The sequence below is a fragment of the Sorex fumeus genome, unplaced genomic scaffold (genome assembly GCF_029834395.1).
Source record: "Sorex fumeus unplaced genomic scaffold, SorFum_2.1 ptg000024l, whole genome shotgun sequence".
Classification (NCBI taxonomy): Eukaryota; Metazoa; Chordata; class Mammalia; order Eulipotyphla; family Soricidae; genus Sorex; species Sorex fumeus.
Window position 1 is genome coordinate 39,907,713 of NW_026606081.1, and position 18,524 is coordinate 39,926,236.

The following is an 18,524-nucleotide window of genomic DNA, read 5'->3' on the forward strand; positions in this document are numbered from 1 at the left end:
CCAAGGGGATCCTCCAACAAACCTTTACTTGGTGTTCCTTCTCTATCTGAGCTGCCTTTTCCCCCAGCATTTTAGGCCAGCTTCCAAGCCGTGGAGTAAACCTCCTGGTCCTTATCTCTACTATTCTTGGGTGTTAGTCTCCCATTCTGTTACTTTATATTCCGCAGATGAGTCCTCACAGATTTTTTGCAGCTCTTATTTCCCATGTCTGGCAGGGCATATGATATTTTCCCTCTAACATGTTCACCAAACATGATTATTGTCACCTAAGTTTTTCCCAGCTAAGTCTATTGTTGGACACACACACACGCACACACACGCACACACACAAACATGAACACACACATGCACACACAACACACACACACACACACACACACACACACACACACCTTAGACTGTGGCTCTGCTCCAACAGAGTTCTTCTGAAAGGATTGTTCTAAAGCATTTCCTTCCTGACTTTCTGAAATTACAATATCCATACTTAAGGAAGATTACCATTCTTAAGGAGAAAAATTCAGACAAAAAATATTGCAAAGAATTCCTATTTATACTTTTGTAGTTTCAAAAGATCAAAACATTTTCATAATCTCTGTTTTGCAAAGACTACCTCTCTGTTGGATGCAAAGGAGGCATTTCCTATTCAACAATATAAGTCAGAAGAGGCCAAGATAAAGTTATTACTGTAGAACCTGTATGTGGCTCCATTGCAGAGTACACAGTGCTGATGTGTGAGGTCATGGGTTCAGTCCCCCATACAATGATCTGGCATCTACTCCCCCCCCTCAAAAAAAATCAATCACTTAAAATGATATATGCACACCTATGTTCATTGCAATCCCCAGTACAATATCCAGAATGTGGAAACAAACCATATATCCAATGGCAGATGACTAGATAAAGAAATTGTGGTATGTAGAGATGATGAAATATTATGCAGCTGTAAGGAAAGATGAAATCACACAGCTTTCTGCAGTATGGATGGAGCTTGAGGATATCCTGCCAAGCAAAATAAATTGGAGGAAGGACAATGACCAGATGAATTTCCTCATGTGTAGAATACTCAGACAAAGGAAAGGGATAGACTATATAGAACAATGATAAATTCTTGGCCTTGGATTACAAAACTCAAATTACCAAGAAGTAGTGATAGGGTTAAGGGGAATGAAGAGGTAGAATAAAAGTAAAATGCAAACTTGGGTAGAGAGTATTAAGCACTGTGGTCCTGGTGAGGGTGAGTAACTATATATTCATAACTAATACCATAGACATTAACATATATTGTCAATATGTTGCCTAAACTCAAATGAAATAATTTTAAGTGATTACTTTTTTAATGGGCTGGAGTGATAGCACAGCGGTAGGGCATTTGCCTTGCACGCAGCCAACATGGCCAACCCGAGTTCGATTCCTCCGCCCCTCTCGGAGAGCCCGGCAAGCTACCGAGAGTATCTCGCCCGCACGGCAGAGCCTGGCAAGCTCCCCGTGACGTATTCGATATGCCAGACACAGTAACAACAAAGTCTCCAATGGAGACGTTACTGGGCCCGCTCGAGCAAATCGATGAACAACAGGAGGACTGTGACCGTACTTTTTTAATAATCACCACTCTTCTGCCATTTTCTGAATTATCAGAAAATTTAAATGTTTCCAATGACATATCACTGTTTTACATTATGGAAACAGGAAATTTTAGCTTCACATTTCTGTTTCTCTATAAATGCATTCATAACGATCATCAAAGTTCCAATATCATGCCACCACCACAAAGAAACATCTGCTCATTCATTCTGTCCTCTCTCCTAAACACCATAGCTTTTACCAAATCTAGGAGTTTATTTTGTTTCATACCAGTTCATTTGCTTCATTAATAACATTCCACATGTGAATGAAACTACCTCATAATCACCTTTTGTGTCATTACTTAACATAGCAAATCACCTCCAGTTTCATCCATTTTGCCCCCAAAGACACAATTTCATCTTTTTTAATGGCAGAGTAGTATTCCAGTGTGCAAACACATTATAGCTTCTTTAATCATCTATTGATGAGCATTTAGATGTATTCCATGTTCTCCTATTGTGAATAATGCTGTTATGAACCCTAGGCAAATATCCTTTCAATTATTGTTTCCAAATCCTTCAGATAAATGCCTAAAAGTAGTTCGGTTTTACCAAAGATCCCTGAGAAAGAGAGTAATTCTCTTTGTAACACTGCTTCCATTTAGATCAGATTGCAACTCAGATTTGGACTGGATGCTGCTTTTCTAAACCCAAGGACTGACAAGCCTCTTTGTTATCTATAATTTCTATGTTCACATTAAACTCTTTGCCACCATCTAGCAGCCAAAATTTCATAGTTCTGCTGAAAAAACTAGAGCCATTACATTATGTGGTTTTAAGAACGTGGGTCTAGGGATCAGAGATGCGGTGACAAATCCTGCCTACCATCTGCTAGATAAACCACTTGCTTTCCCAGAGCCTCCAGTGCAAACAGGGACAAATCACAATCAGCTTGATAGTGTTGCCAATGAAGTAAAGTGGTAGTTATGGAAGCACCCAGTGTAGTATGAAGCAGTTCCTCTAATTGTTCTCATCTCTCAGAAGCAAGCTGCTTATCTTAACCCCATTAAGAAGTGGTTTTCTCATACAAACATCAAGTTTCACATAAATCTGCCACTGTATCTATTTGTGAAAATCAAACTGTTTCTGGCAAATAACCCTTGAACTCTAAAGTCCTATTCTTAAATTGAATTTGTTTCACAAACAATAGTCATAATGTTTTACTTCAAGGAGCATGACATAGATTTAGAAAAAGACTATTTAGAGGAGATACATATATATCTGGATACTGGATATATCTACATATATCTACTGGGCTGGAGGGATAGCACTTTGGGTAGGACGTTTGCCTTGCATGCGGCTGACCCAGGTTCGATTCCTCCGTCCCTCTCGGAGAGCCTGGCAAGCTACCAAGAGTATCCCGTCCGCACGGCAGAACCTGGCAAGCTCCCCATGGCGTATTCAATATGCCAAAAAACAGTAACAACAAGTCTCACAATGGACATGTTACCAGTGCCCACTCGAGCAAATCGATGAACATGGGAGGACAGTGCTACAGTGCTACACATAAATCGGGGGTCCTATTTCTACCACGGACTCCTTTTGTTCTTGCATAATCTTAGCCAGGTAAAGGTAAAGGTAAAGGCCCTCCCGTTGATCGTTGATTTGCTCGAGTGGGCCCAGTAACTTCTCCATTGAAGACTTTGTTGTTACTGTGTCTGGCATATCGAATACTCTCGGTAGCTTGCTGGGCTCTCCGAGAGGGGCGGAGGAATCGAACTCGGGTCGGCCATGTTGGCCGCGTGTAAGGCGAACACCCTACCCGCTGTGCTATCGCTCCAGCCCAGGTTTTTTTAGGGCTGGAGCGATAGCACAGCGGGTAGGGCGTTCGCCTTACAAGCGGCCAACATGGCCAACCCGAGTTCGATTCCTCCGCCCCTCTCGGAGAGCCCGGCAAGCTACCGAGAGTATCTCGCCCGCACGGCAGAGCCTGGCAAGCTCCCCGTGACGTATTCGATATGCCAGACACAGTAACAACAAAGTCTCCAATGGAGACGTTACTGGGCCCGCTCGAGCAAATCGACGATCAACGGGAGGGCCTTTACCTTTTTTTACCTTAATCTTAGCCAGACTCTTGAAATTAATGAGGGAAATAAGAAGGCCTTGATCAATGTGTACAAATTTCAATTTACAAGATAAATGAGCTCTTGTAATCTAATGCACAAATTTGTATCTACACCGAATAATGTTGCGGTCCATACTTGATAATAATTAAAAGAGTAGATCTTAAACGTGATTGTCACAAAAATAGAATGAAGATCCCCAAAACCCTTCATTTATGCAGTCAATTAGCTTTTGACAAGATTGCTAAGATAGCCCAGTGAAATAAAGGCAAATAGATCACCAAATGGGTCTGGGAAATTATATGTTACAGTGAATAGGCTTATTATGAATACTATTCCTGACTCCATGCTCATGATCACACCTGGCAGTACTCAAAGGACCATATTAGATACCAGGGGTTAAACTGGGTTTGGCAGCATGCCAGGAGAGAGCCTTAACCCTGTGCTCTTATTCTCTCTTATTCTGTAATTAATCGTATTATGACAATGCCATGTCATGGAAGAGATGCCTTTCCAACTGAGTGTTTTCCTTATGAACAAAGAACACTTGAACATAGACAAGCATATAAGGATAATAGAACAAGGGAATCCACTGAGTGAAAGGCAACCTACAAAATAGGAAAAATCATCTGCAAGCCACATATCTGATAAGGTATTAATATCCAGAAGATAGAAAAATTACAACTCAGGAACAACATAAAAATGTAAAGCAAAAGCTAACCAAAAAAAATGGGCAAAAGACCCAAATAGATATTTCCCCAAAAAAGAAAGACAAAAGTCCAATACTTTTACATATGTAGCTCAATGTTTAAAAGATAATAAACCTAGTAAGTAATTTGAGCGATGCAAAATAAAGTCACAATAAAATACCAATTCATACGCACTTGGATGACTATTATTGAGAACTAAAAAAAACACATATTGTTAAGAATATAAAGAAATTAGAATCATTGCATACTGCTGATAGAATATAAAGTGGTACAGGAGCTATAAAAATAGTGCACAGTCCTCCCCAAAAAGTACATATGGAATTACAAAATGACTGGAAGTTCCACTCCTAGTCATTATTTCAAAATAAATGAAAACAAGTATGCAAACAGACTTTCACAGAACCATTATTCATAATAGCCCGAATGTAGAAACAACCCAATTATTATCAATGGATGAGTAGGTAAACAAAGTATAGAGGATAGATGAAAATTATTAGCTAGAGATACACATGCATACATGCACTACATACAATGGAATATTATTCATCCTTAGGAGGAACAAAGTTCTGACGCATGCAACAATGTGGATAAAGCTTGAAAGTATCATGGGGACTAAGCATGATGCAAGAGGAGAACCATGACATTGTCCCACTTAGCAATCTGAGACAGGCAGATGAATAGAGTTAGTAAATAGAGATCGCCAGGAGTAGAAGTGGAAAGTTTACAAGTAAATAAATACAAATTTGCTGTGAGTAATGAGAATGTCCAGAAATAGATTGGTGTGATTATTTATACTGAATTTTGAATGTACTTGAAGCCATTGAATTGTACACTTTTAAATGGGTAAAAGATAGCTCATTGGGTTTAGTATGTGCTTTGCATGTAGGAAACCGAGTTTCAACATCCAAACCCACGTGATTCCTAAGTATAACAGGAATAAGTAGGAATCTGAGCACAGAGCCTGGAGTGGCCCCCCCATGTGCCACCAGAGGGCACAAAAAAATAAATGGCTAAACAACAGACTTTACATTGTGTATATTTTACCATGTTTAAAAAAATAAATAAAATAAAACAGGGAGTGGGGCTGGAGCAATAGTACAGCTGCTAAGACATTTTCCTTGCAGCCAACCCAGGTTCAATTCCCAGCATCCCATATGGTCCCACAAACACCACCAGGAGTAATTCCTGAGTGCAGAGCCAAGAGTAACACCTGAGCATTGCTGGGTATGACCCAAAAAGCAAAAAAAAAAAGGGGGGGGAAGAAATGCTGAAGATGTTGTTGTGAGACTAAAAAGAAGGAAAGAGTTGGGCAAGAGCTACTTGATTAGAGGTCGGGTGGGGAGGCACCCAGGGTATCAGGGCGAAATCCTGAGTTATGTCATTAGCAGGTGATCTGAAGGAAGACTGGTGGGTGAGCCACTGTGGTGAGCCACAGCCAATACAGGCAAAGTCCCATCTTATTCTCACACCTCCTGGGACAAAGCATAGTGTCATAGAAACGTTCCTGAGAGTGACATCACCCCATTTCCCAGCTCACCTGGATCAGTTGAAAAATGAAATTCACAGGTAGCAGCCAGCGTTGCTGACCACCTAGGGTGCACTAGACTCCATGCTAAATAAGGACTGTGCGAGTATCCTTTTGTCTTCACAATCACCCTCGGAGGCATATTTATCCTCCTTGCATCAGCCTTCTGCTCCACCCGATTGTGGACCATTCCCTCCAAAACACCTTGCACAGTCAAATCTCCACGTTGGTCTTCCTTTCAGCCCCCAAAGGCTGCAGTGACCTTCCACCGGCTCCCGGTTAGATTTCCTTCGACCCACCCTCCCAAGGCTTTTCCAGTGTCATCAGTGCTGCTAAGTGTTTCATGCAGTCCAACTCAAAATTGATCATTTCCTCTTCAGCACTCACCCAGCACCAAGCAATCAAACAAAAGCATCTCGGAGATGAGGGCTCCACAGTGCACTTGGAGGCTGCTGTAGACCTCAAGCTGTTCCCCTCTATCTCTGAATCTCCCCTAGGTGATTCTCAAAGCCCTTCCATTGAAGGAATTCTCCCCTCCAAATTCATAAAATAAGCACTGAAAGAGAAGCTACCTCAAGGTTGTAGGAAATTAGCTTCGTGCTCGCTGAGCATCAGATTTGTTAATTCCCTTCCATTCTCTCTCCACACCACCCTGGAATCTTTTTTCTGAATGCTGCACCTGGTTTCATCTTCTAAACTTGACCTCTGTCCACCAAAGGAGAGCAGCCTATTACCCTATAAAAGCCCGTTAATATTGGACCTCAAGTTTTTCTTTCCATTCAAGTGTTCCCTAAAGTTCTCACTAAACCAAGGTAAAGGTAAAGGCCCTCCCGTTGATCATCGATTTGCTCGAGCGGGCCCAGTAACGTCTCCATTGGAGACTTAGTTGTTACTGTGTTTGGCATATCGAATACATCACGAGTGGCTTGCCAGGCTCTGCCGTGTGAGCAAGAGACTCTCGGTCTCTCGGTAGCTTTCCGGGCTCTCCGAGAGGGGCAGAGGAATCGAACTCGGGTCGGCCGTGTTGGCTGCGTGCAAGGCAAACGCCCTACCGCTGTGCTATCGCTCCTCGCCCGCACGGCAGAGCCTGGCAAGCTCCCCGTGACGTATTCGATATGCCAAACACAGTAACAACAAAGTCTCCAATGGAGACGTTACTGGGCCCGCTGGAGCAAATTGATGATCAACGGGAGGGCCACTAAACCAAAACCAGCACAAAGGAGAAAACTGATTCTTTTTTACTACTTTTCATAGTATCCAGTGTAATGCCTGGGACAGAGAAGGTGCTTTACAAATCCTCGGTGAATCATGAACCCTCTCTTTCTTTTTATTTATTTTTGGGGGTCACACCCTGTGATGAACAGGGGTTACTCCTGGCTCATGCACTCAGGAATTACTCCCAGTGGTGCTCAGAGGACCATATGGGATGCTGGGAATCGAATCCAGGTGTCAACTGCGTGCAAAGCAAATGCCCTACCCGCTGTGCTATCGCTCCAGCCCCCCCCTCTTTCTTTTAAAAGGAGCCCCAAATCTCTAAGAGAGGGATTAGCAGAGCTTGCTTTCTCTAGTTTGTTGAACTTGGACTAGTTTCTCTTCAATAATCAGTTGAATTATGTCTGTCCCCCCAACCACGACTAATCACCTTGACATTTACACCCCACTTCTCTTGTCGTGTACTTACTTTTATAAAAATCTCCTGCACTGGAGAAGGGGGGAGGGAAAAAGATGAAACCGAGCCTACCTTCTCTTGCATACCTAAGAGATCCTTCACTTTCTGCCAGACCTTTTCCAAAACCTCACCCAAAAGGAGATTAGCTCTGCAGACCTGCTGGCATGAAGAGGCCCTCCATTCATTTTTCTCCAGCCTTCACCTCCCTTCCTAAGCTGTAGCCAAGTATCACCTCTCTTGCTAATCCTGTGCAGTGTGTTTTAGGATTCCTCTCCACAACCTTCATGATGTTTTCATGTTCAGGTACTAAAGTTGGACATAAAAAGGGGGGGATTAAAATAATCTATTCTACCATGGATTTCTGCAGCTTTCCACAGCTTAGAGTTGGGGTGCATGTTCCTAGCTGAACTGATTTACTATGGATTATGGACACAGGGCCATGTTGGAAATGTCATGTTAATGTCTAAGTTTGTGGGATGCACATTTTTCTTTTCATTGACATCACTTAGGTTGACAGGGGTTCACTTCATACCTCAATCTCTATGTAATACGTCTCCCTCCAGAGAAGCCCCAGTGTCTTGTTTCCATGTATTTTAAATTTTTTTGCAACAAATACATTGGAATTAGCCTCAGCTCCCCTAATTCACTCACTGATTTGGATGCAGCCACGCCTGTGGGCTGGCTGCACGGACGCAATTGGGTACCTAGAAAGAGAGAAGCAAGCTACAGGAAGCTTGCACCCAGGTGTCTCCTGCATCCTTGATGGAATTCTCAACATTTCCTCTCTGGCACAACTGGGTGCTGCAATTTGCACAGATGTAGACAATTTCCCTTTGAAATGTGAAAGTTGGCTTCCAAAGTTTCTCATGCCATTGTGGACACAGATGACAGCTCAATGAGAAGTTAGAAACATTCAGGAGTTTATACCAGGGTTTCCTTGCTCAGGCAAACTCTTTTCAGAGCTCATAGCACTGGGGAACAAAACGGGGCTTTGCTGATGGGCTGGAGTAGGTATCCCCTGCGGAGTTGGCCACCAGACGCTGGATGTTCTTCTCTACACCTCTTCTTCCTTTTGCAACAGCAGAACCCCTTGGAGAGGGAACAATATGTCCACTGGAAGGGGACAAAGAGACTATAAAAAGCAGATGTTCTCCCTCACCCCAACCCCCATGTGTAGGTTGAGCACCCGTCCAGTTAGGTGAAAGGAACATGACAGTGCAGGAGACACCTTTGGCGATGCTACCTCTTCAAGGAGCACGTGTGTGGGTGTTAAATGGCCCTGAAATGAAAGGGCTGCCCCTGCCACCCCAACCTGTCAGACATCTCTCTGGTGAAAGACAGCCTTAGAAAAGCCACACACTAGACTCAGATAAGGCGATCAAATGGGAGCTTTACAGAGTTTGACCGGCTCCAGGCAGTGAAAGCAAAAGGAAACTTGGCCTTGGCTCTCTCACATCCTTTTCAACTGACTTTACAAGAGGACGGATTTCTTTCCCTGGGAATTGGGGACATTGGCTCCCTGGGGACTCAATTTTAACTTTCCTTGACTCCTGGCCACCAGAAAGCCAGATTCCCCTAAACATACTAGTTGGAGAAAGCAGGGGGAAGAAAAGGAAAAGGTGAGAAATGGATTACATTCTGAAAGAAGTAAGCATGTGCCTATGAGACTATTTAGATTATTTTACACTGGGACCCCCATTTGCCACTTGCCAACTTGTACCTATATTTGTTGCTCTTCTTGGGAGGGGCACGTGCACACCTATTGATGCTCAGAGGTTATTCCTGGCTCTGCACTCAGGGATAACTCCTGGTGATGCTCAGGGGACTGTATGGGACGCCAGGTATCAAACCCAGGTCAGCTGTGTGCAAAGCAAGGGCCTTACATGCTACACTATCTCTCTAGCCCCTGCTGCTCTAGGAACTGAAAATAGAGGTAGAAGTACAACTGTGGAAGATGAACCAATACCATTGCCAAACGCCCCAAATAAGGAAACTGTACCCTCCCCAATGGATTCTCTCCTGAATGATTTCTACTCTAACAGAATGTGAATTATGAAAGAACTCCCTTCACCCACCCCATATAAGCACCTCTACTTCTTTCTCAATATCCAGAAATTCTCCTAACTACTTGCTCTCTGCTTCCCTGCCCAACCCTCATAGAAGAAGGACCATTTAGGTATCCTCTATCCTGGAGATTCCTAACTCTCCTACTTATTCAGGGCAAAAGGACCTTAACTAAACTGATGACCCGTTCTTGTGTTTGTTATTTGGTATTGTTACTTAGTTTGGGGGAGGTCACATGCAGCTGTGCTTATTTTTGGCCTTGCACTCAGGAATCACTCCTGGTGGGGGCTCTGAGAACCATATGAGATGCTGGGGCTCCAACCCAGCTCTGGACATTCAAGGCAAGAACCCTTCCTACTGTAGTATCACTCTGGCCCTCTTGTGTCTATTATTAACTCTACATGAAGAGAGTCTTAAAATCCAGGATCGCATAAAAGCATCAAAAGAATAGAGAAAATGGAGCTTAACTATCCAATTTATGAGTAAATTGGTAACTGCTTCTTCCACAGGAGGTGGTTCTGGTACCAAAAAAAAATCAGTTAAAATCTTCAAAGAGGAAGATGTGACAAGGAAACATGTCCATGTCCGAACTCTTATTTGTTGTTCTTTCTGCTATTCCCACATTTCACCATCTAATCTTTCCCAGCACTAAGTACTCTGTACCTGATACAGTGTTCATAGACTAATTATCCAGAATGTGTAGCATTTTTTTATTCAGTAATCTTTCAAACTTCAGATTTTTTATAAAAAAAATTGTTTTGAATTACACTAATAATATTGTTTTGACTGGTTACACTGAAACTCTAGAGAAGTATTTTTCATCCAGGAGAAGTTCTTAAATCTTGGTTCCAGGAGACCAGGACCATCTCATGAACTGGAACTTAGTGGCCCCATGAGCTGCAGAGAACTATGCAGAGCTCAGCAACAGACTATCTCCACCACACACTTTGCCCACCTCACCTGCTCAAGATTTCATCTCTCTCCCAGCTGAGGTGTAATGGTAGAACATGTCTTGCAGTAGAAAAATAACCAATTCCGAGGACAGAGTTGAATTCTGTGCTTGCTACATATTCCTTTGCTGCCCTCGGCTATGGTTTTGCTAGTTAACCAACTCATGGCCAACATAATCTTCTAAACTTGGTTCTCTTGAATTAACTGATTGTTCTCTATATGCTGCATGTGCATTGAAGGTCTTATTCAATACTGTTATCAAAAAAATATAGACCAGATTCTCCAGATCTAGGGGTACAACAAGAGAAAGACACTCCCGGCCTCACTACCTTCTTCCTTTCCACAGATTCGAAATGTGGCAGCCAACCTCTGCATTGACAGCAAGCACGGGGCCACAGGGACCGAGCTGAGGCTGGACATCTGTGTCAAGGATGGATCTGAGAGGACATGGTCTCATGAGCAGGTGGGGATGTCACTCCCGAAAAATCATGGGAAGTGGGGTGGGAGGTGCTGAGACAAACACGAGGTTCTCTACCTGGGAGGCCGGGGGATGATTCAAATAATCTCACTAACCAGCTCTATGCTGAAAGACATGCTTAGTCTCTGTTTCTCCTGGGAGCAGTTGTGGAACGTGTGCTTTAAATAATGGGAAGGGAGAGGGGTCGCAGTGAATACAGCAGATCTGGTGTTTGCCTTACACGTGGCCAAACGCTTCTATCCTCAGCACCCCATATGGTTCCCCAAGCCCACCAGGAGATAACCCTGAGCCCAGAACCAAGAGTAAGCCCTCAGCACCACTGGGTGCAGCTCCCAAACAAAGAAAATAATAGGAAGGAGGTTTGCTCTTCCGCGCATTTCACTTGCCTTTCTCTATGTCTCTGCTTTTTCCACTCTGGAGAAGTCTGTTTTCTTCTCTCTTGAACACATATTTCTTCTCTTTTTTTCTCCACACTCCTTTCTGAGTAAGTTTCAATCAAAAACGATCTTGCTTCACCAAAATAAATAAACTGAAATAAAAGGATGTAAAAAGTATTGATTGTGACCCTGATCGTCTATTTCCCTTCCCAGAATCATCATTTGCAAGGACAGTCCTGTGGAGGACCCTGGCTCTGCCTACAGAATTCGTGCTTTATCTTTCTTTTCATGGAAGGCTCTTTGTTCTCTAAGTCTGGGGGACTTTCAAAATCTTATTTTCTCCCTCTGCACTCCATTGAAAAGAATGAATACATTGCCTATTCCTCTCACGGCAGTAGCTTAGAATCTTACACATAAAGGATAACTTTGAACCAATAATACTCTGATATCCGTGGGGTGCTTTTAGACTACTTATTGATTTTGACTGAAAAGTATTTCCATTCAAGTCAGTTACTGAGTGAGGTGAGGTTCCTGACACACTTGGAAACTTCCATTCCTGGTAAGAAATGCTCTCCTCATTCCCTGGGACCTGCCAAGGAGAAAATATAGAATTGTGTCCTCCTCTTTTTAGTGTTTTAATTTTACACCATGGAGTATTTCAAATAGGAAATGCTGTGCTTATTATAACTGGTGTGTACACTGAGCCCAGAGAATTCATGCAGCTCTATAGCAAGCACCAGAATTTTGTAAAAAGAATAAAATCTACAGGTCCAGTGAAAGCCTCTGCCCTGTCATTTCCTCACCTCCCCTGCTATTTCCCAAGTTCGGTACTGTGTGTCCTATCAGTGTTTTCTGTTGCCTAGCATTGTCCTGGAAAATTAAAAATGAGGAGACAAGTCATCAAGCACAGTGTCACTTATCGCCACCTCTTTCCCGACTTTAAATGTTAAGCGTTAAATGAGTGAAGAATAGTTGTTCAGAGACCTTAAAGAGTTATCCAGAGACACTGAAAACTAGCCATTGGCAATTCCCTCCCCACCCTCACCTTGATCCCAAGCCCCATGTCCTCTTCTTCCTGTGCCACACAGCAGCCTAACTCAGGAGAGACGATCTAGTTCGGGTCCCTGGTCCGGTCCACAAGTAATTCAACCCACCATGGAATCAACATTTCTCCTCCTCTGGTGGTTGAGCTGGTCCTTGGGTGCTTATCCCACAGTCTCTTGGGGTCTAGGAAGGATCCCCTGACAGGACAGTCTGAGTTTCAACCAGTTGAACCTGTGTGGTCTTTGGAAATTGCTAAGTCTTTCTGAACCAGAGTTCCTCCCTGTTGAAGCAATGACACTAACATCCACTCCCCAGGCAGGGCTGTTAGGAAAATCAGTTAACTCTGACCAGGCAGCAGGGTCCTACACACACCATAGTTCCAAATAAATGTCCTGCTCACTGCTGCCTTCTCACAAGCACCCACCACCATCACTCCTAACACACACATACACACATACACACACACCACATGCACGCACACACGCACGCACACACTCCCATCATACCAAGTTAGAAATCTATCTCTGGAGAGTAAAAGCGAATGTGTCTGCCACAGAGGCAGGTGGGGCTGATGGGGTGGGGGGTGGCAGAAGGGATCCTGGGAACATTGGTGGTGGAGAATGGGCACTGATGGATGGATGGGCACTCGGTCATTGTATGACTGAAACATAATCACAAAACTTTGTAGGTCTGTAACTGTACTTTATGGTGATTCATTAAAAAATTAAAAGTAAAATAAAATAAATTTAAAAATTTTAAAAAAATAAATTATAAAAAGAAATCTCTCTGTGGCTCAAGGCAGCTGCCAAATTCAAAGATGATGCATATTGACGATGCATGTGGACACATACTGAGGAGTTTCATTTTATGGGGGTGGGTGGGAAGGCCTCTGGAGTGGTGCCCAGGAGTCTTAGAGAACCCAAACACACACACACACACACACACACACACACACACACACACACACATGGCCCGCAGTCAACCAGACCATTCGTTTCAAGCAAAAGTCTGTGCTGTGGGACTACTTGGCCCTGGGTTGGAACTAATTACCCAGGCCACGGGAATGAGCCTGAAGCCCTGTTCTATTTCTCCAGCCCCAGAGGAAGGGTCTACAGCTCCGGATTCAGGGACCGAAGTGAAATGATGGATGTGAACTGGCTGGCATCCCACTTCCTCCCTTCTCTCTAAGCACCACCAGGATGAGAGAAGAATATGAGGGACAATGCGGATGTGTTACTTCCAAAAAGCAATTCCAACTTCAATCTGGGGGCAAGAGAGAAGGGTTTTTAAAAATTATTATTATTGAATCACCATGAGATACAGTTACAAAAATTTCATGTTTGAGTTTCAGCCATACAATGATCGAAGTCCCATCCCTCCACCAGTGCACATTCTCCACCACCAATGTTCCCAGTAAACCCCTCTCTTTTCATCCCTCCCCCTGCCTCTAAGGCAGAAAATTTCCCCCATACTTTCTCTCTGCTTTTGGGCATTATGGCTCACAATATAGATACTGAGAGGTTATCACGTTTGGTCCTTTATCTACTTTCATAACACATCTCCATCCCGAGTGACCCCTCCAATCATCCTTGACTTAGAGATCCCTTCACAAGAGAGAAGGTTTAGGAAGCCTGTCAGACATTGGTGGAGGGATGAGTGTTGGAATATTGTCAGCCTGAGCATCTTTGTAACTTCATAATTCACAGCGATCCAATAAAGAAAAAGAAAAAGAATTCTATTAGAAAAACTGGGCACTGGACCTATAATAAAATGTGCCTTGCCCATGACCAACCCCAGTGCAAACTCTTGCACCACAAAACATTCCCCCAAATGCTGCCAGGAGTGATCTCTGAGCACACAGCCACAAAGTTATAAGCCTTGAGCATAGCCAAGTGTGAGCCAAAACACAAAACAAAACAAAACTGACAACATCTTTCATATTTGTTGTTGTGATGACAAGGGGTCACACCCTTTCTTTGTGGTGCACTAAAGATGACACTCTGTCATGACACTGGGGATTGCCACCTGCAAAGTCACATGATCACATGAACTTGGCATGTGGGATGTTGCACCATAAGGCAGGTGCTTCAGGTGGGGAGGGGGGAGGGTCACGATAGACTTGGCCCAGGGGGCAGGAGGGAGGGTGTAGCATATATAAGCACATAGGGTTTAGGTTCATTTATTTTCTAACAATTATTTTCAAAAAGAATATCTTGGGGGTTGCTAGGGGAAAAGGGAGCTCAGATAGAGAAGGGAACACCAAATAAAGGGTGTTGGGAGGATCCTCCCAGGATGGGAGAAGCAGGCTGAAAGTAGACTATAGACCAAACATGATTGCCACTCAATGACTCTTTTTCAAACCACAGCACCCAAAAAGAGAGAGAGAACAAAAGGGAATGCCCTGCCACAGAGGCAGGGTGGGATGGGGGGATGGGGGTGGGAGGGATACTGGGATCCGTGGTGGTGGGAAATGGGCACTGACGGAGAGATGGGTATTTGATCATTGTATAATCGAAACCCAAGCACAAAAATTTTAAGTCTACAACTGTACCTCATGGTGTCTCACTAATAAAATTTTTTTTTAATTTTAAAAAAAGAATATCTTGGGGGAGAGGGGGGTCGTAGCACACCAAGCAGTGCTCAGGATTTGCTCTCAGCTCTGTACTCAGGGATCATTCCTGGCAGGATCGGGGTACCATATCGGGTATCTGGGATCAAAGCCGGGTATGCCACATGCAGGGCCAACGCACTATTCACTATACTATCTCACTGGCCCTCAAATAAATATTTCTTACAGGGGAAAAAATTAGTGTCCAACCGTCTTCCTCTATTAGGGCACCCTCTCTCTAAACTCTGCCCCCTCTGGAAACTCAATATTCAGCCAAATGTCTGAATCAGGTTTTCTGTTCCTATCCACTGAAATTTTCTGTAATGAAATATATGCCTGGTTGAAAAGGTTGCTTGACAGATGAAAACAAATATAAACTGAACCAACTCTACTGCATACACGGCAGATATTGGTGATTCATTGTTTTACCCTCTGGCAAAAATGCAAAAAAACATATATATGATGTAATTCAGAGAATTGACACCAGAGGGCAGCACTAGACAAGCAGACACCTGCAGACGCGGGAGAACAGTTCTTGCACCTCCTAGAACAGAAGGAAGTCGGGTCCCCGGGCGCATACAAACATCCGGCTGCTGAGAGATTAAACGAGGTTGAAAGACGTTTTAAAAATCATATTTGAGATATATATATCATTACATATTGACTTGGAAGTTAAAACCTGACATGCCACTTTGTTTTCCAGTAATGAATTCTGAGCTTCAGTCCATGTGTTAATGACAAAAATGAGAACCCATTTGACCTGAATATTTCGATTAAAATTCTTGGAGAAGTGAAGAAAGAAGGAACTCGGGACAGTAAATATCTAGGTGTTCTTTTTCATTCAGATCATCAAAGAAGGGTCCCCAAGATAGAATAAGTGTTGGTTCAGGCTTTGCTTGCGCTAGATCCACTTCCATCTGATCCCCACATGGTCCCCAGAACATCTAAGCATCTCTGGGTGTACCTATAGTGGGGGGCCCGGAAAATTCCTGCCTTTCAGGACCTGTGCAGCACCCTCAAAGAACCTGGGCCCGATTGGCTGAGTATCCCCCAGCAGGGGACCACGGGTCACTTGAGCAGTTTAAAGCCCTTCATACCCCCAAATCGGTTTTGTTTGTTTGTTTGGTTGGTTGGTTTTTGTTTTCTTTTTTCCAAAAAGAGGCACTTAATGGAGTTGAAATTATCCTACTGCCCAAAAAGAAAATGGATAGAGCCCAGGACACCAGCAAGGCCTGGGAAGATGCTCCCCAAGCTGCCCCCGGGTCTACAAGAGGGGGAGCTATAGAGTGATGGAGAGGGGCCGGGTGATGGAGAGGAGCAAAAACCCTTGCTCTGAGGTCCCCTGGGGCCACGGGGAACCTTGCACCCAGCCGGCCTGCGTCCTGCAGAAGAAGCAGAGAAACGCTCCCTTTCCACGAGCTAACAAGCAAGGAGCTGTCCAGACAGACCCAGGAGGAAGCAAGTGGACTCCGTGGGGGTTTCTGCAGCCTTGGGATGCAGCCTTCCTCCCTCCCTCTAAGCCATCCGGAGTACAAACTGCCAGGAGGAATATGTACTTGCTGGATTTCTGCAAAGCAAGCAAGGCAATAAAATGTAACAACCCCCAGAGAGAGCAATATTGTCAATCACCTCCAAAGGCAGCAAGAGGGGGATAGATATCAAGTGGACTAGCAGTCCCACCTAAGTGACCTGATTCACTTCCTGCCACCAATAGGATGCCCACCGCATGCACCAGTTACCCCGCTACCGTTTCTGCAGAAAGATAAGAACTCGGAGTTGTGCATGATCCGTTTGCCTCTATTTTTGTTTACTTGTTTTGGGGGTGACATCCAACAGTGCTCAGAGCTGATTCTTGGTTTTGCCTGGCGTGGAAGGCAGCTAGAGGCAGCTAGATCGTGGAATATGAGAGAAGGCAGCTTTTTACATGCTGACCCAGCAATCTGCCTCCAAGTCTATTTTGAAGTGTCACGGAAAGAAGAAAGTAGAGACATTAATACTCATTTACTCTAAAACTGAGGGCTTGGAGTGGAGTGGTGGTGGGGTGGGAGGCGGGGGGGGGGGGGGAGTTACTGCATTGGGAAAGAGTAAAATTTAAATACCAATGACAAGGAACAGACTTACCATATAAATATCAAAGATTTTTACTAAATACTAATCTAAATACTTATGGTAAGGACCAGCCCATGGGAAGGGGACAAACTATGACTATCACGATATCATCACCCAGTGCAGAGTAAAAGTTCTGCCACCAGAACAGATTGTTCAGCTTCTGGAAATAAGACCATGCCCTGGAATGCGAATTTAACATGTGAAAGGTTTAATACCAGATTAGATTGACATGACAATTAGAATAGTACAAATGGCAATTAATGGCTCAAGCTCGAGCTGGCCCAGTAACGTCTCCATTGGAGATTTTGTCGTTACTGTGTCTGGCATATCTAATACATCACGAGGAGCTTGCCAGGCTCTGCCGTGTGGGCGGGATACTCTCGGTAGCTTGCCGGGCTCTCCGAGAGGGGCGGAGGAATCGAAACTGTGTCGGCCATGTTGGCTGCGTGCAAGGCAAACGCCCTACCGCTGTGCTATCGCTCCAGCCCGGGCAATTAATAGCATTAGAAAGCATTTCAACAGCATACAAGGAAAATTCCAAGTTAATGATAGATGCAGAAGAAAAAACAATGGGTTGAATCTGAGGACACACCACCTAGGTAGGAAAATGAATCACCACGTAATCATGATAATAGCAACAATAATATCTGAAACACTGTGAAGAGTATGGGTTTAGCCATCAGTCTACAAAGTGAAGAGTGGTTGTTGCATGTCAGTTTCCATGGAAAAAGGCGTGAGATTTGAGCATTCAGTGGCCAAGAGCCGTTTCCCCAGGCTGAACAATGGTGACAGATGGACAAAAGACCAGAGAAACAGGACCCCAGGCTGGTCAGTAGTAGGTTTATTTCTCTCTCCTCCCCAGTATAGTCCGATCTCTCCCCTTATGGTGCAACTGTAGTTGTAGTTTTAGTCGTAGTCCCAGTCATCATAGTTCAATCATCCTAGTCTCCTTGTAGACCTCAAAGTAATCTCCTTCAGTATCTCCATCCTCGTCTTATCGTAGTCTCTATTTCCAGTCATCGTCATCACTAGTCCTCCTTCTAGTGCCAGTCTCCAAAGCCAAAGTCTCAGTTCTCATCCTCTCCTCTTTCCCCTTACAGTATAGTTATATAGAAATCATGAAGGTGGAGGTGCACATGGGTGGGGTTGAACGTTGTCATAACAACAAACAGATGTAAAGTCACTCCTTCAGGAGATTAACTCAAGGACAATATCTCATCTGAGGGTTCAGAACTCCAGATTATTAGGAGATCCACTCAAGGGCGGGATTCCATCTAGGGTGTATTGCTTTCTCCTTTCCTCAG

General features: G+C 44.0%; 1 protein-coding gene across 3 annotated transcripts in view; it reads left to right on the top strand.

Moving 5' to 3' along the window:
• Positions 1 to 18,524, top strand: part of GALNTL6 (polypeptide N-acetylgalactosaminyltransferase like 6) — a 1,198,528-nt gene that overhangs the window by 1,152,316 nt on the left and 27,688 nt on the right. For all 3 annotated transcript variants that reach the window (XM_056113868.1, XM_056113867.1, XM_056113866.1), the window contains exon 11: positions 10,951 to 11,067. In XM_056113868.1, coding sequence (XP_055969843.1) covers positions 10,951 to 11,067 — 117 coding nt within the window. The remainder of the gene's footprint in view (positions 1 to 10,950; positions 11,068 to 18,524) is intronic.